Source organism: Pristiophorus japonicus, chromosome 17 (genome assembly GCF_044704955.1).
Source record: "Pristiophorus japonicus isolate sPriJap1 chromosome 17, sPriJap1.hap1, whole genome shotgun sequence".
NCBI classification, from domain to species: domain Eukaryota; kingdom Metazoa; phylum Chordata; class Chondrichthyes; family Pristiophoridae; genus Pristiophorus; species Pristiophorus japonicus.
In genome coordinates, this window is record NC_091993.1 from 38151736 (window position 1) to 38178210 (window position 26475).

The 26475-nt window shown below is 45.5% G+C and overlaps 1 protein-coding gene across 1 annotated transcript in view; it reads left to right on the forward strand.

Moving 5' to 3' along the window:
• The first annotated feature begins 248 nt into the window (after nt 1–248).
• LOC139227970 (ADAMTS-like protein 3) overlaps nt 249–26475 on the forward strand; it is a 61752-nt gene continuing 35525 nt past the window's right edge. The window contains exons 1-6 of the mRNA XM_070859129.1: nt 249–490; nt 3312–3439; nt 10680–10862; nt 13418–13537; nt 16248–16357; nt 18185–18191. Of these exons, the coding sequence (XP_070715230.1) occupies nt 249–490; nt 3312–3439; nt 10680–10862; nt 13418–13537; nt 16248–16357; nt 18185–18191 (790 nt within the window). The remainder of the gene's footprint in view (nt 491–3311; nt 3440–10679; nt 10863–13417; nt 13538–16247; nt 16358–18184; nt 18192–26475) is intronic.

Genomic DNA, 26475 nt, shown 5'->3' on the forward strand with positions numbered 1-26475 from the left:
TCATGGAATGGGCTGCCGCATATGCAAAGCTAATGCACATTACGTTAAATGGTCCCAATTTTTCTTTACGCTCAAGCATACAAAACTGATATTAAAACTCACAAATTTAACGCCTAAACTTAGACGGAAAGTAAAATATTTGTGAATAATTAATTTGCAATGTGATTGAACAACCTCTGAAGTCCAGCACCTCTCGGGGCTGAAATTTTCCCCTCTTTAAGGTCCATTAATGCCTCTGAGAGGCGGTAATGGAGCGGATGGGCCTCATGGACTGGGGCAGACGGATGGGCCAACCCGTCCTAAATTGCCCCCGGGGCGGGAGCAGTGGGAACGGGTTTCCTCGTCGCCCGTGGCTGCCGCCCGTCGGGGAAGCGTCGACCCCACACCGCCCGGCGGAGACCCCCTTGCCGACCCCCGCGGGAAATTGCCCCACGGGAGCAGAGCCGCCGCAGATCGATGCCCCTGACAGCTTTCCCCCGCAGGAAGCTGCGTGCGTCTGGGCGGTACGTCCGCCTTTCAAGGGGAGGGCCTGCTGTCGGCGCCTCCGTTTTATTTTAATTGTCGGCCGACTCCGCGGTAGGCCCGATAATGGTGGCCACGGGTTCAGCTGGGCAGCTTGGGTACCGGGACGCTATCCCCAGCCAAAACCCCTCCCGGGTGGCCCAGTGGTGCAAACTAAACATATTGCAGAGACGCAGTGGCCCTCCCCTTTATCTGAGGGGAGGGGTGTTGTGATGCGCCAGCAAGGTGCGGCGCTGATGACTCGGAGCGACGGTTGTTCCAATCCAAAGGCACTTCCGTCCCGCAGCCGACAGCAACACCTGATTTTTTTTTCTGATTTCGGTTTCTCTCACCACTTGATCGGTCCTTGTTACCTGTTTCTCTCCACTCTTACTACGATTTTATTTTCTCGCTGCACTTCTCTGTTGGTTTCCATCCTACGCTGGCTGGCTCCGATCTGTGCAGCTGCCTGAGCCACGCCTGTGCAGTACCGGCGGACGCTTTCACACCACGTTCGATCATTTGGTGCAGCCACAAAGGACCTTCATAATTCATACGTGGGACATAAATACAATCCACTATTTACAACAACAGCAACTTGTATTTATATAGCGCCTTAAATGTAGTGAAATGTCCCAAGGCGCTTCACAGGAGTATTATGCAATAATAATTTGACACCGAGCCGCATCAGTCGGAATTATCGCAGGTGCTGGGTCAAAGAGGTAGGTTTTAAGGAGCGTCTTGAAAGAGGAAAGAGAGGTAGAGAGGCGGAGAGGCTTAGGGAGGGAGTTCCAGAGCTTGGGGCCCAGGCAACAGAAGGCACGGCCACCAATGGTTGAGCGATTATAATCAGGGTGGCTCAGGAGGGCAGAATTAGAGGAGTGCAGACATCTTGGGGGGGGGGGGTGGGGTGGGGCAGGGGGGGCATTGTGGAACTGGAGGAGATTATAGAGATAGGGAGTGGCGAGGCCATTGAAGGATTTGGAAATAAGGATTTTGAAATTAAGGCGTGGCTTAATCGGAAGCCAATGTAGGTCAGCGAACACAGGTGGTGGATGAGCGGGACTTGGTACGAGTTGGGACACGGGCAGCCGAGTTTTGGATCACTTCTAGTTTATGTCGGGTAGAATGTGGGAGGCCAGCCAGGAGTACGTTGGAATAGCGAAGCCTAGAGGTAATAAAGACATGGATGAGGGTTTCAGCAGCGGATAGGCTGAGCCAAGGGCGTAGATGGGCGATGTTACGGAGATGGAAATAGGCGGTCTTAGTTAAGCTGCGGATATATGGCCGAAAGCTCATTTCAGGGTCAAATATGATACCAAGGTTGCGAACAGTCTGGTTCAGCCTCAGACAGGAGTTGGGGAGGGGGATGGAGTCAGTGGCTCAGGAACCGAGTTTGTGACGGGGACTGAAAACAATGGCTTCGGTCTTCCCAGTATTCAATTGGAGAAAATTTCTGCTCATCCAGAACTGGATGTCAAGCAAGCAGTCTGACAATTTAGAGACTGTGAAGGGGTCGAGAGAAGTGGTGGTGAGATAGAGCTGGGTATAGTCAGCGCACATGTGGAAACTGATGCTGTGTTTCTAGATGATGTCGCCAAGGGGTAACATATAGATGATAAATAGGAGGGGGCTAAAGATAGATCCTTGGTGGACACCAGAGGTAATGATGCGGGAGTGGGAAGAGAAGCCTTTGCAGGTTATTCTCTGGCTACGATTAGATAGATAAGAATGGAACGAGGTGAATGCAGTCCCACCCAGCTGGATGATGGTGGAGAGGCATTGGAGAAGGATAGAACATCAGAAATAGGAGTAGGAGTAGGCCATTTGGCCCCTCGTGCCTGCTCCGCCATTCAATACATTTATGGCTGATCTGATCTTGGCCTCAACTCCACTTCCCTGCCCGCTCCCCATAACCCTTGACTAGGCAGACAAGTCAAGAAGGACGAAGAGAAATAGTTTGCCTTTGTCACAGTCACAAAAGATGTCATTTGTGACTTTGATGAAAATCTTTTCGTTACTGTGGTAGGCACGGATTATGTGGCTCAGCAAGATTATTGTTTTGGTAAATCACTTTTCACAGCTCTGTATCCTACAGCAGTATCGTGAAGATATTTAGTTAATATTTAAAGTAATTTAAAATTGATCTACAAAAAGTAGTACATCCAAGCCCTAAAGGTGGTACAGGGAAGGTCAACAAGGCTGATCACTAGTGCCAGAAGACTCAATTATGAGGAAAGGTTAGAAAACTTTGGACTCTTCGGACTTGAAAGGAGGTGAATGAGAGGAATCACCATTGGAGTATATGACACGAAGTGGAACATGAAATCCTGAGCTTTGTTTCAAATTAAATTGCAACTGAGACCCAAAGGGACAGATATAAATGATAAAATGCAAGTTCAGAACCTGTCAAGAAACACTTTGTCACACAAAGAATGATTAAACCCTGGCATGATCTACTGTAGTGGAACGTGAAAGCTAAAACTGAAGTCATTCAAGAGGCAGATGAATGTAGTGAGAGGGAGAGATTGGAAGTTTGTGTAAAAGGGTGTGCTCGATTGGTGGAATGTTGTGAAAGGGTGTGCTTGATTGGTGGAATGTTGTGGGAAGAGTGATTGAAGGTTTCTTTGGATGGATGTGCTAGCTCGGCTGAATGATGTGGAAAATGTGCAGATTGTCGTCTTCGATAGAAGGATGTGCGAGATAGGTCAAATTCTGTGGGATGGGGAGATTGAGATTTTTTTGCAAAATATCTTGCAGTGGTCTCCCTCATCTGTATTTACGTTTGTGATTGCTTTGTGATTTTGCAGGGTACAACTACTTGGTTCTGCACGACTTCAGATCCAGAATGTCACGAGCCAGGATGCTGGTCTTTATGGATGTACAGTAACCAGTGAACTCGGAACAGATACTGAAACCTCGTTACTATTGTATTCAGGTAAGTTGAAATTCATATTCAGGTGAATTGAAATTCTACCTTTTTAAAAAAAAATGTTTTCTCGAATTTTGGAACAGAAAATTCTACAAATTTTCCAAAATAATCCAAACAGATTAAGTATTTGATTCTATTTATTAAATCAGCATACAATTTACATACGCTATTTTTGCGACCTCTTCATCAGATTATGGATTCATTCCATTTTGCCATTTCTCAATGAGGAAGCACCCATAGTATCTGATCCTGAAACTTGCCTTTTATTTGACCAATATAGTTCATGGAATCATCAGTATTAACAAAGGCCTTTTCCTAATAAAAATGACACATTCTATTTTTTGAAACATTTAGAACGTATTTTAATTTTGAGAATCGTACAACAACTTGTGCTTGTATAGCGCATCTCCCCCAAAGCTCTTTACAGAGAAAAGAAGAATATAGGATTAGGGGCAGGAATCGAAGGTAAACTCCAAGAGTCAGCTTACGAGGAGACTTTTGAAGGAAGGAAGGGAGGTCACTTAATGATACTGTTTCAGAATGTGGGGCCAAATAGTTGAACGCCTTGTTGCCAAAACTGGAACAGAAAGTGAGATGGGGTGCAAAGAAGGCCTGAATCAGAAGAGTGCAAAAAAGGGCTGAGTGAGACTTTGGGCTAGAAATTCAGTTTTTGGTGATAGCGGGTTTTTTCTATTATTTTACGGCAAAAATAGTACTAAAAATGCCGCTATTTTTTAAGGGGGTAAAATTGGCAAAAAAAATATGCCTGTCGATAAAAATCGGCTTTGCTGGAGGATTCGTGTTGGAAACTGCAGTCCTGGGTAACTTTAGTGCGAGTCCGATATCACCAAAAATACAGAGGAGAAAACACAGAAAAAATTTCCAAAAATAAAAAATCAGAAAACATTAACAATACCCTTAATTAATCAATCGCTGAAAAATAATTTTAAAAAAAACTTAACTTACCTTTTTGCAGGTCTTCCTACTTACCGACGTTTGAGGCTGCAACGCCTGCTTTTCTTGTGGGTTGTTTTTTCACCCGAGAACAGTTCGCCGAACGACCAAATTTCGGCGGTGCGGTTTTTTATGTATGGTGATCCGCTTTTTGGCGATATTTCGAAAGCGTCATTCTTAACCTTTGGAGAATTTTGTGAGGTTTCTTTTAACGACAAAAAAGCACTCATAATGTGAAAAAAATCACGTTAAACATAGAAAATATAGAAGTATAGAAAATAGGTGCAGGAGTGGGCCATTCGGCCCTTCCAACCTGCACCACCATTCAAAATGATCATGGCTGATCATGCAACTTCAGTACCCGACTCCTGCCTTCTCTCCATACCCCTTAATCCCTTTAGCCGTAAGGGCCACATCTAACTCCCTTTTGAATATATCCAACTAATTGGACTCAACAACTTTCTGTGGTAGAGAATTCCACAGATTCACAATTCTCTGGGTGGAAAAGTTTCTCCTCATCTCGATCCTAAATGGCTTAACCCTTATCCTTAGACTGTGAACCCTGGTTCTGGACTTCCCCAACATCGGGAACATTCTTCCTGCATCTAAACTGTCCAGTCCCATCAGAATTTTATCTGAGATCCCCTCTCATTCTTCTAAATTCCAGTGAGTATAAGCCTAGTCAATCCAGTCTTTCGTCATATGTCAGTCCTGCCATCCCGGGAATCAGTCTGGTGAACCTTCGCTGCACTCCCTCAATAGCAAGAATGTCCTTCCTCAGATTAAAATGTGCTTTAGGCTGGCGAATTTCTAGCCCGACACATCTAGGGAGATACAAGGCCATGGAGACATTTGTAGATGGGGACAAGGATGTTGAAATAGATGCATGGGCAGATTGTGAGCCAGTGGAGGTGGCCAAGCACATGCCGAACCTCACTAGCTTCCAATCCAGCCACATAATAACTGCAAGGTTTAGTGTGATGGCAGAACATGCTATTTTTTGGAATAATTCATTCTTGAAGCTTTCTATTCATTCCATCATTAAATGTCCTGATACACGTGCACATAGCCCCAATGAAATCAAGCAGCGGTAAAGACTGGCATGCAAACATTTAATGCAGAGTAATACAAAAGCAAAATACAGTGGATGCTGGAATCTGAAATAAAAACAGAGAATGCTGGAAATCTCAGCGGGTCAGGCGGTATTTGTGGAGAGAGAAACGGAGTTAACGTTTCGGGTCGACGACCCTTCGTCAGAACAAGCAGAAGTTTGAAATGAACAGATTCTTAAAGAAATGCTGGGGACCTGAAAGGGGGAGGGGAGGAAAGAACAAAAGGGACGGTCTGTGATAGGGTGGAAGACAGGAGAGATTTGAGAGACAAAAGGGATGATGGGCCAAATTTAGATGATAATGGCACATCAAATTCCCTTTTGTCTCTCTAATCTCTCCTGCCTTCCACCCTATCACAGACCTTCCCTTTTATTCTTTCTTCCCCTCCCTCTTTCAAGCCCCCAGCATTTCTTTAAGAATCTGTTAACTTTTGCCAGTTCTGACGAAGGGTTATCGACCCGAAATGTTAACTCTGTTTCTCTCTCCACAGATGCTGCCTGACCCGCTGAGATTTCCAGCATTTTCTGTTTTTAATGCAGAGTAATATTCGGGGAATGGGACTCAGTTCAGGATAGAATTGGACAAGATGCAATTTATAAAGGGCAGAGCACAGCAAGCCAGCAAGTGGAACGTTGGAATAATGAAGCTGGCGAAGGCATGGATTAGTGTTTCAGCTGGAGGGAGAGAGTCGGGGATGGAGTTTGGAGGTGTTGCGGAGATGAAATGAGCTGTCTTGGTGATGGAAAGAATGGATATAGTTACATTTGCAAAGGCCAAAATAAACAAGTGTATAGTAATCTTGGCTAAAAGCCTAAGCATGGTTTGCAATAGCAGTTACGGCAGAAATCTGCCCCATTGCTACTTATTTATCACAATAAATTGTAATCGGGTCACTTATGACGACGGATGATAGGACCAGGTATCTTGCTAACTGACACAATCTAACTTATCTGCAGGAGAATTTAACAAAATGGCTAAAAATTCATCGGCATCGAGATTATTCTCCACTACCCTGATGAAAACATTGACGATACAAATTCTATTGCTCTGAAGGACAGTAGAAGCAAAAACAAACAAGCTACAACCAATAGGTGTTCTGGTGGGATAGGGGGGGGGGGGGAGAGTGCGGACGTTCGACATATCACGTGCTCGGGACAAGAATTTGGGGCTGACCCCAGATCCACTGGGGCTCTGCAGCATGTGCCCTAATGTCCAAATTCAGGTTGGGAGGAGAGGAAGTCTTCTTCCTGGCCTCCCTTAGTCTGCTGGAAGTTTTGGCGCTGGTTCCTGGGCTAGCTCAGGACGAGTATGCCCAGAGCAGATCAGTTAGCATTCCATTGATGCCCTTTTTGCATCATCTGTGGAGAGAGAAACTGTGTTAACATTTTGGGTCAATGGCCTTTCATCTCTCCACATTTGCTGCCTGTCCTGCTGAGTATTGCCAACATTTTCTGTTGCTTTTTTAGATGAAACATGTAATATTATTGGTGCACTTCTGTTTTTATTTTAGATGTAGGGCCAAGGGGAAAGGGCGGGGAGTGGGACTAGCTGAAGTGCTCTTGCAGAGAGCTGGCATGGACTCGATGGGCAGAATGGTCTCCGTCCGTGCTGTAACCATTCTATGATTTCAGGTCCAGGAGCTGCAGTGTTTTGCGTCTGTTTTACATTTTGCGGCAAATGTTTACGTTTCAGCCATGATGGACAGACTGTGTAGATTTCCCAACTCTTCCTTTAACTCCATTAGTAATAAGGAAAGCTTGGAGAGAGAAAAGATCCTGAGATACTTTGTAAGTTCTTTGTGGCATGGTCAGTTGACATTGGCAATCTCCTCTCAGTTCTCCTACTTGGCAGTCAATGTAGGAGGAGGGGACTGGTATCCTGGAATGCTTAAGCGCCACTAAATCTACAATGAAGTCACTGAGAGCCCTTGTTTACATAGCCTGTGGTAGATTCTGGTGAACTTACATGTGTTTGCATAAGTGCAGAGATTCCCCAGTTCCTACAGAAAAGGACCCGTTCCTCCAGAAAAGGAGTCAAACTGGACTCCCCCAACAATGTTCCCGATGTTGGAGCAGTCCAGAACCAGGGGTCACAGTCTAAGGATAAGGGGTAAGCCATTTGGGACTGAGATGAGGAGAAACTTCTTCACTCAGAGAGTTGTTAACCTGTGGAATTCCCTGCCGCAGAGAGTTGTTGATGTCAGTTCATTGGATATATTCAAGAGGGAGTAAGATATGGCCCTTACGGCTAAAGGGATCAAGGAGTATGGAGAGAAAGCAGGAAAGGGGTACTGAGATGAATGATCAGCCATGATCTTATTGAATGGTGGTGCAGACTCGAAGGGCCGAATGGCCTACTCCTGCACCTATTTTCTATGTTTCTATGGCTCAATAACTGGAACGAAAGACAATATTCTCAAGGCATCTTGCAAATGGCTTCTTACCAAGCTTGCTGGATCAAGTTGAAGCTCACAAGGTTGGGTTAGCACATAAACAAGTCATACGTGGATCAAGCAGCCTCAGCACAAGCCTCTGATGTGCTCGGTGATGATACCCAAGCTGATGCAGAGCATCATACAAGCAGCAAGTCTGTTACGGTAGCCCACTTCTGATGCCCTCAACACAGCTGCCAGGGCTGCAACCTCTCCCCAACTATTACACAGATCTGCATCGCTCAGAATTTCATCGTTCCTGTGGGCCTTCAAACTTAAGCTCTTGGAATTTTCAGCTCTTGGGAGCAGACTTCTTGAAAGCTATCCTGATGGTCCATAAGAGGTAGCAGTATATTTGGAACCAATACACAACGTGGCTCGTGGGACCACAGCCTATGTAGCTCAGCGCGTAATCCATATAGAGGAAAGTGCTTAAGGAAGGTAATCTTACGCAAGTTCATTTATTGTCAAACTTACCACAACACGGATGGACTTCCAGTCAGGACATCTTAACTGGATGCTGCTTACAGCCCCCAGAGTTCTGAGCCACGTTTAGGCAAAGATAAGCGGCTGGGATGTTTTACGTTGGTAAAAGCGCTATATAAATGCAAGTTGTTGTCGATAGGTCATGCTTCAGCACTGAGGCATGTGGACTGAGCACGGGCATTTAGGAGGGCCAGGCTCTTTGCGAGTTTTTAAATGAGATAGAGGTTCATCTTTTCCAAAGAGCTACCTGTAACTACAGAGCAGAAATGATGGCCACTATTGTTTCAATTTAAAGAGGTACCTTTTTAAAGTGCGAGTGCGATTTGTGGCGTTTTGCTTTCCCTCTCTATTTAAATCTGCACAGTTACATTTGCAGTTGCCAAATTGAATTGAAGTACAAGGGGATACTCGGGGTATTAATCTATTGTAATGCTGCAAGTTTGTAACTTACGCAAATTCTGTTTCTTTTGTGTGTGTGTGTGTGACCCTGTGTGTGTGTGTGTGACCCTGTGTGTGTGTGTGTGACTGTGTCTGTGTGTGTGTGTGTCTGTGTGTGTGTGTGTGACCCTGTGTGTGTGTGTGTGTGTGTGTGTGTGTGTGTGACCGTGTCTGTGTGTGTGTGTGACTGTGTGTGTGTGACCGTGTGTGTGTGTGTGACCAGAACCCCCCACCATCAGGTTTTCCAGAGAAAATGTCACAGATCTTACGGCACAGCATTTAGCCGCAGCTGTCGGAAGTACTTTATTTGCCAAACTCGGGGCGACGATCACTATTACTTGCCCCGTTGAAGGTGAGTGAAAAAGATGGGATTCTTCACAACATTCTTTTCATAGAGTACTGTATTATATGTTACAGTAATCGTACATTTGACAGCACAGAAGGGGCCCATTCGAGCCCTGTGCCATCTCTCTGAAGGAGCTATCCAATTAGTCTCATCCCTCTCCAGTTACCCCGTACCATTTAAAAAAATATATACTTTTCAAATATTTAGCCATCTGCCTTTAAACAACTCTTATCGACGCTGTTTCCAGCACTGTTTTGGGGAGGGCAGGCTATGCCATAACAATCCTCTGCAGAAAATAAATTCTCCCCTCCATTTACTAATTTGTGCTGATCTTAAATTTATTCCCTCTAGTTACTGACTCACCAACCAGTGCAAATAGTTATTTTTCCCATTTACCCCCTTAAAAATCTTTGATAATTATGAAGACCTCTATCAGATCTTTAAACCTTCTGATTAACTTCCATTATAACAGTGACTACACTTTAAAAGTATTCCATTGGCTGTACAGTGCTGTGGGATGTCCTACGGTCTTGATCAGTGTTACATCATTACAAGTCTGTCTTTTTAATGTTTAACATGTTTGTATGCTATTTCACTGAAGACACTGGCTGCTAATATCACCATCAGTAATTCCATCCTTCAATTCTTCAAATCATATTCCATGTAGCTTGAGCAAATAAAGGAGTTTAGATCATGTTTCATTCCAGAACATTCTGTTAACACACTGCATGAATTATGGTGTTAAATAGATACCTGTATTTGTCAACGTGAATTTCATGAGAATTACTTGTTTGTGAAACATTGCGCCATGAAATATTATTAGTTTAGAGCATCCGCTGCTGAAGCCCTCATCCATGCCTTTGTTACCTCTAGACTTGACGATTCCAACGCACTCCTGGCTGGCCTTCCATTTTCTATCCTCTGTAAACTAGGGGTGACTCAAAACCCAGCTGATCGTGTCCTAACTCGCACCAAGTCCCGCTCACCCATCACCCCCGTGCTCACTGACCTACATTGGCTTCCAGTTAAGCAACGCCTCGATTTCAAAATTCTCATCCTTGTTTTCAAATCCCTCCATCGCCTCGCCCCTCCCTATCTCTGTAATCTCCTCCAGCTCCACAACTCCCTGAGATGTCTGCACTCCTCTAATTCTGCCCTCTGGAGCATCCTTGATTATAATCGCTCAACTATTGGTGTCCGGGCCTTCTGTTGCCTCGGCCCCAAGCTCTGGAACTCCCTGCCTAAACCCCTCCCGCCTCTCTACCTCTCTTTCCTCCTTCAAGGTGCCCTTTAAAACATACCTCATTGACCAAGCTTTTGGTCAGCTGCGCTAATTTCTCCTTGTGTGGCTCGGTGTCAAATTTATTATCTCATAATACTCCTGTGAAGCGCCTTGGGATGTTTCACTATGTTAAAGGCACTATATAAATACAAGTTGTTGTTGTGGGAGAGTCGGTAATATGTTATTTCCTCTAACAGGTGTGCCTGAACCGAAGGTTACATGGCAAAAAAGAGGGGGCTTGTTGGGCAGTAACTGTGTTGTGCTTCAGAATGGTTCTCTGGTGCTGATGAATGTGACGTTTGCCAACCATGGAACCTACAATTGTATTGCCACAAATGATATCGGACAAGCCGCAGCATCCACATTTCTTAAACTAGCTGGTAGGTCCTTCCTATTGGTACAGAATGTCACGCTTTACAAAAGGAAATATTTATTGTGCATCATGGTGGGATATCAGTTTATGTCTGTTATGCCATGGTGCAAATCGCAAGGAAAGTCATGGCGAGGCTACGATTATGTGTTTTATTGTGGCCAGTTTTAGTGTGTTATTGGTAGAGACTTGGGTCAGGGTTAGGGAGATAATCAGTCACCTGCCCACTTACCCATAGGCGTTGTTGGCAATGATAGACCAGAGACAGGGGGAGACAACAACTTCAATTAAAAAGACCATCTGAGCCTCAGGAAATCACTGAAATGATGATGTAACACTTATAGCGGCATAACTATCACTGCATTAAGTGATTATTTACTGGGAATACTAATAGGGATGATTTTCTTGAGGTCAGTCTCCAGAGAATGCCTATTCTCCAGATATAAACGTCAGGAGAATGAGGGTGGAGACCCATGAAGTTGAGTCCGTCCCTTTTGTGTGGGTCTGGGATTCTGGGGCTTCTCGGGATACCTGCATAAGGAACAGGATAAAGGTTCCCATTTAAATGAGATGGGTCGGGCTTTTCCCGGCCTCTGGTTCATTGTCCTATGGTTTTGCTGGTTGCATGTGCAGACATAGGAGCAGCGTAAACAGGATGGCTTTGGGCCTTCGCCATCGCTCCCCTCAGATCGGTGGGTCCATGAGGACTGCGGTCTCAGCAGTGGACGCCGAGGTTGAGGCATTCTAGCAGCAGTGCAAGGGAGCCCTTAATCGATAAGTGCCATCTTTCCCTTATAGCCTCTCCAGCACCCAGAAGGCCCGTACCGTGGAAACCATTGCTGCTGTTGCAGGCATCACGGGAGCAGGCCCTACTGGGGGTGTGTCTAAACCGTGATAATAACCTGACCTGCCAAACTTTGATATTCCAGGAGCTGGACAAGTGCTGTGCATTTAGCGCAACTAGGAAAATGAGCCTCAATCATCTGTTGCGCCTCAAATGAAGGCTATGAAATATTCTCACAACAGTAGTTTTTTGATTATTGATATTTGTGCTCGACTACATGATTCCGAGGTGGACTTCGGACATGGAAGTCGGCCGTCAAAAAAATAAGATGGCGGCTGCGGCATTCGGCCCACGCCTTTAATGGCTGCCACACCGCGAGGGCACAGAGAGAGAACAGACAAGGTGCACCGACAGAAAAAGCTGCCGGGCCACCGTTCAGCGGCTTGTGCATTTCTTCAACTAAATTTGGGACGGGTTTAATTGAAGGTGCGGGATAGCGGCGGTGTGTGCTTTGATGACAATTGAGGTTAGCAACTTCAAAGTGACAGCTAAGGCCAAGATTCGCACCTAAATACTTGGGGCTAGAATTTCCCAAAAATCCGCCAGCGTCGGATTGCTGCCCAAAATGTCGGGGCGGAAGTCGGGACAGGCCGAAAAATCCCTGAGCTCAATTTGGGTCAGGGTGGCCAATGGACTGCAACACGGGCGGCCACTTGACGGGCCATATACAGCCCTGAATTTTGGCCCCTGGGACACTCTCACCAGGGACTAGAATTTGCACTGCATCTCCGCCCGGTTTCTCGGCGAGATTGGCCGTTTTGGGCGAACACCGGGTCAGCGAAAATTTCCATAAAGAGTTCCGTCGGCGGTTTTGAAATACTGCTGGGGAGCGGACTGCCGGCGTGTACCATCCAAAGACCGCCATCGCCCGATCTTTGACTCTGCGGTGACCCGTAGGTAAGTAGCAAAAAAAACGCCCACGAGATGCAGCAGAGCAGGGCGGTGCTGGGCAGTCGGTAAGTAGCCCTGCGACATAAGGTAAGTAAGTGGGTTTATAATAATTAATTTAAAATTCTTTTACAGTGATTAAGGTGAAAAAGGTCCTGAGAATGTTTACTGATTTTTTATTTTTTTATTTTATATTTTCTGGAAAAAGTATTTTTTGTGTTTTCCCCCTTCAAGGCCCAACCCGCAGCCTCGGTCTAAATTTTAGTAATTACTGCCCATTTTGTTTAAGAACCACCCAATCGGCCCAAGATTCCATTTTCCACCGAGAATCGGGGTGTAAGGTCCATTCTTTTTGTTGCCGGGCAGAATCTTTTCCTTTTTTTTGTGGAATTTTAAAATCTTAGCGGTATTTTGGGCGGCAATCCGGCACTGGTGGATTTTGGGGTGATGCTAGCCCCAAGTATTTGTGTGAATCTCGCCCTCAGCTGTCACTTTGAACTTGCTGACTTCAATTGTCCATTGTTAGCTCTCAGCTGGCCGATTAATTGGAGTGTTTTGCAAAAGTGGATTGGTCAAGTTTAGATTGTCCCACCTGAGATAGCAAGAGAAGAGTCTGCAACAGATTCTCAAAGTGCACCTCCTATTGGTCAGCCGGGGAACTGTCATAGGGAAAGCACCAAGCAGAAGATTGTTGCTTTGACCATCTTTGGACGAAGGGGATATTGTAAGAAAAGGCAAGAGTGGGAGAGTTGAGTTGAGATGAGATGAAATGTGGTGGAAAAGTATAGCAACAAAAAATTCTCATCAGATTCTCTATTAAAATTTTTATTTAGAGCCAAGAACTGCTCTTCAGACTGTGGGATTCCATCAAACCAAGGGAAGAAAGCGCGTCTTAATGGCATCGCAGGTTGGCACTCGAATCACGGTTAAACAAGGAGATGTGTTACGTATCGGTGAGTTTGTGTTTTATTTTCTCCTAAATGTGGAGTGTATCAGTAACATTTGATTACACAGCTTTCAGTGATTTAAATTTTGAAATAATTGCATTTGTCACGGTATTCTGTGGAAACAAATAATAATGGCCAAACTTATCTGTCAACTAATTATACCGGCCTATTTTTAGAAACCAACTTTTAAACTTTTTTTTAGCTCTCTGGAAATAAATATCTTGGAAAACATCTGAGAAAAACTCAGCTAATTTGTAATACTGGGGCTGACTTAGGTGTAAATTAGTTCTAAATACTTAAAAATGAATGCAAATCGTGCCAGGAATGTCATGAGCTAATAGCACTCAGTTCTCCGTGGTCAGCCTAGTTGCATAATATTAAAAGTTCCATTGGCAGGTCTGCATGCATTGAGGGAGGTAGCCTAATGGTGGGATCGGATAATGTGTTGCTGAGATCTAAAGGGAGGGGGACAATTGAAGGGAGGTGACAGAACTGGGCGACAAAAATCCCGGTACGCTTTGGAAAGGCTCGAAGGGCATATTTAACCCAGTTGTTGCCAATCTTTAAAAGGGAGAGAGAGCTGGGGAGAGAGCTCGCAGTAGTGAGCAAAAATCAAGGGAAAATAAATCCAATATGCAGGCACGCATCTGAAGGTGCTGGAGCAGCCCAGGAACAGCCACTGTTCGACAGCTCCTGGGTGGAGGTGTTATGAGGGAAGAGGCCCAGTTTGCAACTTTGCAACACCAATCCGATAGGTTAGCATTGCAGTACGCTTGGAAGATCTATGTCTGTTTGCAGAGGCAGGTTTGAGGGTACTGCCCAGTTTTAATTATTCATTAGAATCATAGATAGAATCGCAGAAGTTTGTACAGCACAGAAGGAGGCCGTTTTGGCCCATCGTGTCCGCACCAGCCAACAAGAGGTTATCCAGCCTAATCCCACTTTTCAGGTCTAGGTCCATAACCCTGCAGGTTATAGCACTTCACGTGCACATCCAAGTACTTTTTAAATGTGGTGAGGGTTTCTGCCTCTACCACCCTTTCAGGCAGTGAGTTCCAGATCCCTACAACTCTCTGCGTGAAAAGATTTCCCCTCAAATCCCCTCCAAACCTTCTACGAATTACTTAAAATTTATGCCCCCTGGTTGTTGACCCCTCTGCTAAGGGAACTATGCCCTTTCTATCCACTATATCTAGGACGCTCATAATTTTATACACCACAATTAGGTCTCTCCTCAGCCTCCTCTGTTCCAAGGAAAACAAATCCAGCCTATCCAATCTGTCCTCATAGCTAAGATTCTCTAGTCCAGGCAACATCCTCGTAAATCTCCTCCACACCCTCTCCAGTGCAATCACGTTCTTTCTGTAATGTGGTGACCTAAACTGCATGCATTATTCCAGCTGTGGTCTAACCAGTGTTTTATACAGTTCAAGCATAACCCACCTGCTCTTATAATCTATGCCTCGGCTAATAAAGGCAAGCATTCCGTATGCCTTCTTAACCACCTTATCCACCTGTCCTGCTACTTTCAGGGATCTGTGGACATGTACTCCAAGGTCGCTTTGTTGCTCTTCTCAGTGTCCTACCATTTAATGTGTATTCCCTTTCCTTGTTAGCCCTCCCCAAATGCAATACCTCACATTTCTCCGAATTAAATTTGCCACTGTTCTGCCCAACTGACTAGTTGATTGATATCTTCCTGCAGTCCGCAGCTTTCTTCTTCATTCTCGGGGTGTGAATGTTAGTAGCAAAGCTGACATTCATTGCCCATGGTACAGCTCCATACAACTGAGTGGCTTGCTAGACCACTTCAAAACGCAAAGAGTCAACTGAACTGGAGTCATGACACCACTCCTACATTATTTGAATATTATAATTAAGATCCCACAGATTTTAAGACTGACCCTACCTTTGCTCGAAATTTATGCACAGAACATAATGGGGACAATTTTACTGACCTTTTCCTCTGCGGGGCATACATTCCCTGGGTTAAAGGTCAGGAAAAAGAGTTTATAGCCCCAATATGTGAATCTCTGTCCCCTTTGCATTGCCCTGGGAAGAATGAGCTGGGCCGACACCTGCAATAAGCACAGGCCTAAAGATGTCATGATAATGAGGCAGGGAAGCTATTCCCCCGTGTCAGCTTTGGATCATTGGTAGGAGCATTCTCGTTTCTGAGTCACAAGGTCATGAATTCAGTACCCATTGCAGAGATTTGTACGCATAATCTAGGCCGACATTTCAGTGCAGTTCTGAGGGAGTGCTGCACTGTCGGAGGTGACATCTATTGGATGAGTTTTTAGACTGAAGCCCCGTCTGCCATCTCGGATGAACGCACAAGATCCCACGGCACGATCCGAAGCAAGAAACGTCTCCTGGTGTCGTGGTCAAAATTTATCCTTCAAGCACCATCACCCAAAAAACAGATTATCTGCTTGTTGCTGATTGTGGGACCTTGCTGGGTGCAAATTGGCTGCCGCGTTTCCCTACGTGACGACAGTGACTACAAAGACTTCGCGAAGTCCCGTAGTCGTGGAGGGCGCTATATAAATGAAAGTGCTTTCCTTTACGCAGTCTGCCGCCTCAACCTCCTCTTCCTGCAGCAATGGGTCTAGGGTGCCTGTGATGCTGAGCACATCAGATGGTCTGAGGAGATAGGCAGCCAGTTGAAGAGGAGCCCCAAGGTAAATTAGAAGCTTTTTTTTTTGCTCTCCAGACCAGCGGCCAGGACTCAGCAGCAGGCCGCTCAGACTTGAAGCAGTGCTGCAGTATCCTGCCTGGTTTGCAAGTGCTAGGCTCAGCCTGGAGGTTCAGATCTGCACCAGGGTGTGCCCTCACACATTAGCATGGACCAAGAGAGGACCAAGAGAGGAAATTTAGGTGTACCTGGTCCTGGACATGCAGAGAGGGGACTGAATAGAGACAGTACAACAGCGGGCCAGGAAAATCAATACAATATATAAATTGATACAAATCGAGATCCACAGTGACACAATCACAGAATCTGTAACCTTTCATGTAAATATAAGGAATAGGAGCAGAAGTAGGCCATTCGGCCCCTCGAGCCTGCTCTGCCATTCAATAAAATAATTGCTGATCTTCTACCACAACTCCTCCTTCCAGCACTGGATCAGTTCCTATGGACTGGAGGGTAGCTAATGTAACCCCACTTTTTAAAAAAGGAGGGAGAGAAAAAACAGGGAATTATAGACCGGTTAGCCTGACATCAGTAGTGGGGAAAATGTTGGAATCAACTATTAAAGATGAAATAGCAGCGCCTTTGAAAAGCAGTGACAGGATCGGTCCAAGTCAGCATAGATTTATGAAAGGGAAATCATGCTTGACAAATCTTCTAGAATTTTTTGAGGATGTAACTAGTAGAGTGGACAAGGGAGAACCAGTGGATGTGGTATATTTGGACTTTCAAAAGGCTTTTGACAAGGTCCCACACAAGAGATTGGTGTGCAAAATTAAAGCACATGGTATTGGGGGTAATGTATTGACGTGGATAGAGAACTGGTTGACAGACAGGAAGCAGAGAGTCGGGATAAACGGGTCCTTTTCAGAATGGCAGGCAGTGACTAGTGGAGTGCTGCAGGGCTCAGTGCTGGGACTGATTTAGATGAAGGAATTGAGAGTAATATCTCCAAGTTTGCAGATGACACTAAGGTGGCAGTGTGAGCTGTGAGGAGGATGCTAAGAGGCTGCATGGGGACTTGGACAGGTTAGGTGGGTGGGCAAATGCATGGCAGATGCAGTATAATGTGGATAAATGTGAAGTTATCCACTATGATGGCAAAAACATGAAGGCAGAATATTATCTGAATGGTGGCAGATTAGGAAAAGTGGAGGTGCAACGAGACTTAGGTGTCATGGTACATCAGTCATTGAAGGTTGGCATGCAGGTGCAGCAGGCGGTGAAGAAGGCAAATAGCATGTTGGCCTTCATAGCTAGGGGATTTGAGTATAGGAGCAGGGAGGTCTTGCTGCAACTATACAAGGCCTTGGTGAGCCCTCACCTGGAATATTGTGTCAGTTTTGGTCTCCTAATCTGAGGAAGGACGTTCTTGCTATTGAGGGAGTGCAGCGAAAGTTCACCGGACTGATTCCTGGGATGGCAGGACTGACATATGAGGAGAGACTGGAGCGACTGGGCCTGTATTCACTGGAGTTCAGAAGAATGAGAGGGGATCTCATAGAAACATATAAAATTCTGACGGGACTGGACAGGTTAGATGCAGGAAGAATGTTCCCGATGTTGGAGGAGTCCAGAACCAGGAGTCACAGTCTAAGGATAAGGGGTAAGCTATTTAGGACCGAGATGAGGAGAAACTTCTTCACTCAGAGAGTTGTTAACCTGTGAAATTCTCTTCCACAGAGAGTTGTTGATGCCAGTTCGTTAGATATATTCAAGAGGGAGTAAGATATGGCCCTTATGGCTAAAGGGATCAAGGGGTATGGAGAGAAAGCAGGAAAGGGGTACTGAGGTGAATGATCAGCCATGATCGTGTTGAATGGTGGTGCAGGCTCGAAGGGCCGAATGGCCTACTCCTGCACCTATTTTCTATGTTTCTATGTTTCCATCCCCATAATCCCTTGATTCCCTCAGTGTCCAAAAATCTAGCGGTCTCTGTCTTTGTTTTGTTTCCGTAGTTGAAAGGTTGGTATCATGGGTCACCTCACGTGACTTTTGATCAGCCAGACTAATGTACCATGTTTCTCATCTTGATGTCGAAGATTTCCTCAACTCATTATCCGTAACCCCCTGCCGGTGCAGGCCCCTCGGGTTCTCTGTTGTCCTTATCCGCACAGCCGCGATAGGCCAAATGGGCTCCTTCTGTAGGATTCTATCTGGGTATATTTTTCTTTGATGCTGGCGTGTAGGGATTTCTGATTGGTAAGGCTTTGCAGCAGATTGCAAACATTTTGCAAACTTTGTCTGGCTATTGTATTCCAAAGCAATAAAGATAATAAAGTCATTATTGGGATACATTCAATGCTTTCCCCGTGACAGAGTGTGTTTTGCGCCTGGTTGTAGCTGCGTTTTGTTGCCATCTGTTGATCATAACCCAAATCCCTCAGCAGCCATTTGGTCATTGTAATCAAAAGTTACTGGCTCTGGATAAAGGAGCCATGTGTTGACCTCGTATGTTACACATTCCGATTTAACGCGCTTTGCTTTACATTGGAGACGGCTTGTGCATTGAATGGAAGCACTTATGCCATTAGGTTGACTGGGGCTGACCATAGAACTACGTGAATACAGTTTATTACACCCAGGACCTTGGAGAAACAAACAGCACTGTAGGATTGTTGCTGTGTCATCAACTGTTGATCGAAACCTCTGCGGAACCCACCATCCTGTGACCCCTCTAGTACGGGTCGCATATCAAATTCAAGCGTTAAGTTATTTTACTAATGACAGGAGAAAAGCTCCAAACTAGGATTCTCCAGTACCGCCAGTTGTCTGGTCTTATACCGACGACAGTTGCCCATTTCCAATTGACAAGCATTGGTAATTGTCTCAATAAGGAACCTCCTTCAGCACAGTGGGTGAGGTCTTCTGATCATAACACAGATGTTAACCCATTAAGATGACTGGGTTACAGTTAGCATTACAATCGGAAGATATAGGTCATTTCCCCTTTAGTCCTGGGCACAACAGTCTGCCTCTATTCTTATTCCAATTCTTTTCTTTGGTGTGGACTTGGGAGTCCCCATCTTGAGTGTCCCAACATCCCTTTGTTCCATTTCCCCTTGGAAACTTTAGTGATATCATATTAGGAGCAAAGGCCATGCTGCTGTCCTCTGGTTTCAGTGAAATATTTTTTCTGTGGGCAAAAGCTTTGCCCCTGGCTCACAGCTGATATCAGTTCAGGTCATTTCGGTATTTGGAAACTGCAATAGGGCTACATTTAATTGGCTCATCCACCAATTAACAATCTTGATCAGTATTATTGTGTATGTATAACATACATATACTCCCTGTACACTCAATATACAGTTATATAGACTACTGGATGTACCTTCACACTGTATATACTATGCTTGTACCACCAGAGGGTGCAACTGGTGGAGACCTAGGGGTCACCTGAACACGACAGGTAACCAGGTACAAAAGGGAGCTCACCACGCTGTACCCTCACTCAGGAGCTGTAATAAATGGACTAAGGTCACCACAGTTCAAGTACAATACCTTGCCTCATGGAGTCATTACTAGAGTGCTTATAGTCATAATAAGTATTATATTAAGATGTTGTTTCCAGGTGTTGTCAGACTGTTGGAAAAATGATTCCATCCCAAAAACTTGCCCCTCTCTTCGGCTGGCAATCTGGAACTGGCCATTGCAAAACTCTACTGTTTGATTTCAGCAAGTTTGAAAAGAACCACACCGTTACACTTTCAGTTTTACTCTCGATACTTTCCTCAGGTTCAACGTCTCGCACTACACCTAATGGTGACCCCTCACTGCCTAAAGACTCAAGTGTGCATTTACCTGCTTAAAATCTGGGTAACTTGTGGCAAGCACAGGTGTCGACGAGAGAATGCTATTTGCTGCATCATCGTATTATTTTTCTCAACTTCAGAAGGAATTGGAATTAAAACTTTACTAGACCTTGGCTCAAGCTAAATACTGCCAGACAGATGTATTAAACAGTAACTGAATTAATGAACAGAAATAGTGTAGAATTTTGGAAGCATCTCCCAAGCCCGTGACCTCTATCACCTAGAAAGACAAGGGCAGCAGGTGCATGGGAACTCCCTCCCTAACAGCACTGTGGGCTCAAAATTGGCCAGGAGTTGCTCTGATTTTTTTGGAGCAACTTGAATTTTCTGGAGTATCTTAAAAATCCCCATTTTGCACATTCAATTTGCGCCAGTGTAAGTGAGTTCATTAGGATTTTTTTTAGTTTCATTTTTTTTTTCAAAAGGGGGCATTACCAGCCACCTATGGCCGTTTTTTTACATTTAGGTCACTATGGACAGCTAATAGTTGCTCCAAACTAACTTAGGCCAGCATATGTAGCCACTTGTGGCCACACAGAAAACCCTTGCGGAGAGTTAAGAAATCAGCGCAGGTAGCCAGAGATAGGGGCGGGAAGGGAAGTGGAGAGGACCTTGCAAAGCACTAAACAAAGCACAACAACATTCAAGAAGCATAATAACATTCAAGAAGAAATAAAAAATAAAACTAAGTTCTACCTTCCTATCAAAACTCGGCCTGGGAAGTCAGCGGGCCGGCCGGTGCGGGAGGCCACTCGGCTGGGGATAGGTGCGGGACGACGGGGAGAGCACAGGCCGCCGACATCCAAGCAGAAAATGACTTCTAAGATAAACTGCCAACCTGCCAAAGGAGACATGGAACCTCTACTTCCACTGGGTATTTCACTGACTCTCTCTCTCTCTCTCTGACTCTCTCTCTCTCTGACTCTCTCTCTCTCTCTCTCTCTCTCTCTAACTCTCTGACTGACACTCTCTCTGACTGACTCTCTCTGACTGACTCACTCTCTGACTCTCTCTCTCTAACTCGCTCTCTGACTGACTCTCTCTCTGACTCTCTGATCGACACTCTCTGACTGACTCTCTGACTGACTCTCTGACTGACTCTCTGACTGACTCTCTGACTGACTCTCTGACTGACTCTCTCTCTGACTCTCTCTCTGACTCTCTCTCTGACTCTCTGACTGACTCTCTGACTGACTCTCTGACTGACTCTCTCTCTGACTCTCTGACTGACTCTCTGACTGACTCTCTCTCTGACTCTCTCTCTGACTCTCTCTCTGACTCTCTGACTGACTCTCTGACTGACTCTCTCTCTAACTCTCTGATTGACACTCTCCGACTGACTCTCTGATTGACACTCTCTGACTGATTCTCTCTCTCTGACTCTCTCTCTGACTCTCTGACTCTCTCTCTGACTCTCTGACTGACTCTCTCGCTGACTCTCTCTCTGACTGACTCTCTCTGACTATTCCAGCAAACGTAGTTCTAGTCCGGTGCGCGTTGTGAGGCCACTCTGCCTGGAATAGGGGCAGCAGGACGTACATAGAGGCTGGGGGCAGGAGCTACTGCGCATGCGCGAAACCTCCAGTGCGCATGCAGAGAGCTGTCGGCACTATTTTTCACGCAGGGCCCAAGCTCCGCCCCCTAATCGACAGACCACGCCACGCTAAGCCATGGGAGAGGCCACAGAGCGGCCAGAATTTGGAGACATCTTTTCAGCGCCGTTTTCAGCCCACAAAGTCGGCGCATCTCTGGTGAGTGTGCCGAAAAAACAGGTGGGCCAATTTTGAGCCCTGTGGGAGTACCTTCACCACACGGACTGCAGCGGTTCGAGAAGGCGGCTCACCACCACCTTCTCAAGGTCAATTAGGAATGGACAATAAATGGCTGGCCTTGCCCGCGACGCCCAATCCTGTGAATTAATAAAAAAATTATATATGATATATATAATAGTTACAGGTTTAACTATTGATTCTCAATGGATGAAAAATAGAAAACAGTTGCTTCGGCAACACGGAACAGCAGCGTAAACTAGACCGAACACAGCCCCTGAAATGTGGCCTTTACGGGGAGATCTGTCTGTCTATCTCTGGCTCCAAACAGATCACCCAATTTGAACAAAACAGACTGAAACTTTCTTTTAATTTAACAATGATTGGGATAAAAAGCTTGGTCGAAGAAGTCAGTTTTAAGGAGAGTCTTAAAGGAGGAGAGGGTGCAGGAGAGGCAGAATTCTGGAACTTGAGGCCTAGACAGCTAAAGGCGCGGCTGTGAATGCTGGGGCCAAACACGGTTGATGCTCAAGAGGCCTGAGTTAGAAAGGAAAAATTGTATTTTTCATTGCATTTATTGAGGATTTATGGATCAAATACACATTAGATATTAACTAATCCTGCAGTCTAACCTTTCCTTACCAATGTATTTTTTAAGAGTACATCTACCTTAATCATTTGTAGTTCACAATTTCATTGCCTTAACTTTCATGAAATAATATTGCTATAATATGTAATTGTTAATGCAGATTTACATTTCCTCATTAAAAGAATCTTTATATATTGTTAGTTTAATATGGTAGTTTGCTTTTTGAGGAATACCATTATATTGTTATTGTATGCACTACATATGTTTTTGGTCTCAAACTATTCCACCAAACTTATTTCCTAGGCTGTCCAGTGACTGCTAAACTCAAAATGACCATTAGCTGGTATTTCAGGAATCAACCCATTCAAACGGTCCCAGGACTTGAATACAAAGTGTTGGCCAGGGGACGAGCCCTTGAAGTGAGCACAGCCTTTGCGTGGTTGGCAGGGCAGTACAAATGCCTGGCTTCCAATAATATTCAAACGGTTTCTGCCTCAGTGAATGTGAACTTTGTAGGTATGCTAAGAATTTATTTACTTATTGCTTAGTATCATTCATCATTTCAAATCTGGAGTAGCATTTGTGTGGAAGTGTGTTGGAAGAGCTGAGACTTTTATGAATTGCAACAGGAAGGTTTAAGTAGCGAGAGATATTAGAACCTGATAGTATAACAGTTATATATATATAGTGCTCGTCAACTTATCCTTTATACTACATAATATAATTATGTTACAATATTAATTTTCATGCTTCTTTATGTCCACCATTTGTTGTGGTAAATAACCACTCTCGAGTCTACTAAGTACAGCAAGTAAAGAGTTTAATCGAGCATATGCAAGGGAGTGACCCTCAGTTGCTTGAGATGCCATAGTCAACAATAGAGTTTGCAGCATTCATTTATAGGACACAAGTTACTGTAACTTGGGTTTTTTGCGACAGTCATAAAGGAGTACACACTGTTCCAGCATTTATATCACATGACGAGTTTCACAACCCAGTTAATCAATGGAGTTATTCAGGTCCAGCAGGTGTCTCCCCTTATCTTAACTCCTCCTAGCCTTGGGCCTCCCATTTCCATGGCAACTCCTATTTGGCCTTCATTCTCCCTATCTTCTTGTTCTGAACATAACAATGAGTGATTTTCCCAAGCTTCTAAATAACTCTTTATTTTCTCAAGCTTCTAAATGAGCTAGCCATCTCTAAAGATACCGTTGGTCAAGTATCCCATCATGCCTAGGTGAAGAACCAGTACCATCTTCAGCGTTTATTTCAAAGATGTACTTTACTAACAATTCAAGCATTGCTATTATAGGGCTCAGTTTTCCCCAGTGATTTGCGCCTTTTTTTTGAGCAGGCTGCTTTTTTTGGCCTAAGTTTAAAAAAACTACAGCTTCCCCGATCAATTTGCACCAGCGTAACTCAGTTAGTTACAATTTTTTTAGGTAAGTTTTTTCAGCCAAAGTCGGTGTAACCTGCCACCCGTGCCAATTCTGGCCAGTTAGGCAAGTTTGGCCAGCTGAGAGTTACTCCAGTTCTTCTTAGGCCGGCCTATGTGACCTCTGCAGAAAAACCTTCTGGAGAGTTAAAGAAATCGGCGCAGTTAAGTGCAGCAGATGCCCGGACAGCAACAGCAGGAAAAGTAAGAGAGAGATGGAGGGAGAAGTCTTTCGGGTGTCGTTAGGTGCGGGGACCAGGAGGGAGGAGGCCATTCGCCGTTCGGCCTGGGATAGGTGCGGGGGAGCGGACCGGGAGGCCATTCGTCCTGGGCTAGGGGCAGGACTGGCAAGGCACTCTGGGCTGGTGGGGTGGGGGGGGGCAGTGAGACCGGCAAGGCACTCGGGGCCAGGGTTGGGCGGGGGCACAGACCGGCAAGCCCTTCAGCCAGGGCTAGGGGCGGGGGAACATGACCGCGACCGGCAAGGCACTCGGGGCCCAGGGGGTGCTAGGCAAGCAGACTGGGAGGCCCTTCAGCCAGGGATAGGCGCGGGGATCCACATCGGCTTTAATAATTGGTGGTAAGTTGCTGCAATATATTTAATGTCTTTTTAAATTGATGCAATATGTTTGAATGTGTTTTTAAGTTGATGCAATGTGTTTTAATGGGCCCAAGTTTCCACACGATAAAAAACGGGTGCCCCTCCGAGCTGGGCGCCCGTTTTTCGCGCCGAAAACGGCGCCGGAAAAAAAACGCGCAATTCTGGAGCGCCCTGCAGCTCCATGTCTGCCTGGCGCGGTGCCCAGGGGGGCGGAGCCTACCACTTGCGCCGATTTTGTAAGTGGGAGGGGGCGGGTACCATTTAAATTAGTTTTTTTCCTGCCGGCAACCCTGCGCGTGCGCGTTGGAGCATTTGCGCACGCGCAGTGCGAAGGAAACATTGGCACTCGGCCATTTTTGTAGTTCTTTGTAGCTGTTTAATTTTTGAACATTTTTTAATAAAAGCACATTGCCCTTCCATGATTAGCACTGGGGCTTCTTGCAGCAGTGAGAAGGCTGCAGGAAGCCTCAGAAGTTGAGGCAGCCGTTTCCCGATGGCCTCCCCCCCCCTGCCGTCGGGAATGGCTGCTCAACTTGTGAGGCTTCCTGCAGCCTTCTCACTGTCTCCTTCCCCCCCCCCCCCGCCCGCCGTCGGGAATGGCTTCTTCCCCCCCTGCTGCGTTTGGTCGGTCGGTCAGTCGGTCGGGCCCACACTCCCTCCCTCCCGCCCGCCCGCCGTCTGGAACGGCTTCCTCCTCCCCCCCCCCCCCCCCCCCCCCCCGCTGCGGTCGGTCGGCCCCGCACTCCCTCCCTCCCCCCCCCCCCCCCCCCCCCCACCGCCTGCCGTCGGGAGCGGCTTCCTCCTCCCCCCCTGCCGTCGGGAACGAACGGCTGCCTCAACTTGTGAGACTTCCTGCAGAATTCTCCCTGGCTGAAGCACTTTCACACAGGTAGGAAGATGGTTTATTTAATCTTTTCTTTGCTTATAAATTTTTATTCAGGTTGGATTTATTTGTATAATATTTGTATAAGTATAAATAAGGATTTATTATAGAATTTAATGACTTCCCTTCCCCCCACTTCCCCCCCACCTGGACGCCTAATTTGTAACCTGCGCCTGATTTTTTAATGTGTAGACAAGGTTTTTTCAGTTCTACTAAAATCTTCACTGGCTCCATTCTAAGTTAGTTTGGAGTACGTTTTCACTGTGGAAACTTTGAAATCAGGCGTCAGTGGCCGGACACGCCCCCTTTTGAAGAAAAAATTCTGTTTCAAAGTGAAACTGTTCTAACTGACTAGAACTGCAGAAAAAAAAATGTGGAGAATTGCGATTTCTAAGATAGTCCGATCTCCACCAGTTGCTCCTAAAAATCAGGCGCAAATCATGTGGAAACTTGGGCCCAATGTGTTGGGAGCTGGCTGTATGTTTCACTTTGCAGCCTCGGCTCGCATTGTGTCCCTGGTTACCGTGACCACCCGATCTTTTTGGCGCAGATCAAGGCTCCAACCCCAAAACTAAAGGACAGGGTAGGTCACGCCAAAATGAAGAAATCCAACGGGGAGACTTAGAAGGTTTTTTTTGGCGTACTTGGGCACCAAAAACAAGGGTGTAAGTCTTCAAGTACGCCAAAAAAAAAGCTTTGGGGAAAATTGAGCCCATAATATTAGCCTAGCCCCACTTGTCGCACTTCACACTCACAATCTGTGCTTCTAGTATACTCTCCATAGGCTGGTCTTTTTTCTGTAGCCTTTCTTTTTTGCATGTTTCCCACTCGTGCATGTATTCTACAGGATAGTGATAGGGCCACTAATATATATAAACGGGAAACTCTCGGGTAGTGACAGTGAAATGGCAGAAATATTAAATGATTACTTTGCCTCAGTATTTACCAGGGAGACTAACATGATGGGCATGGCATTAGAAGAAGAGATCAAAAAAGATTTTTTTTTAAAGTTAGAAGGGAGGGGGAGATAATTGATAAAATAACCAAACAGCAAATTACAAATTAATTTGTTTCTGGGGATATTGGTTGAGGGAAGAATGTTGGCCAGGACACCCAGAAAACTCCCTGCTCTTTGCATATTTAAAGTGGGAGGTCTTTTA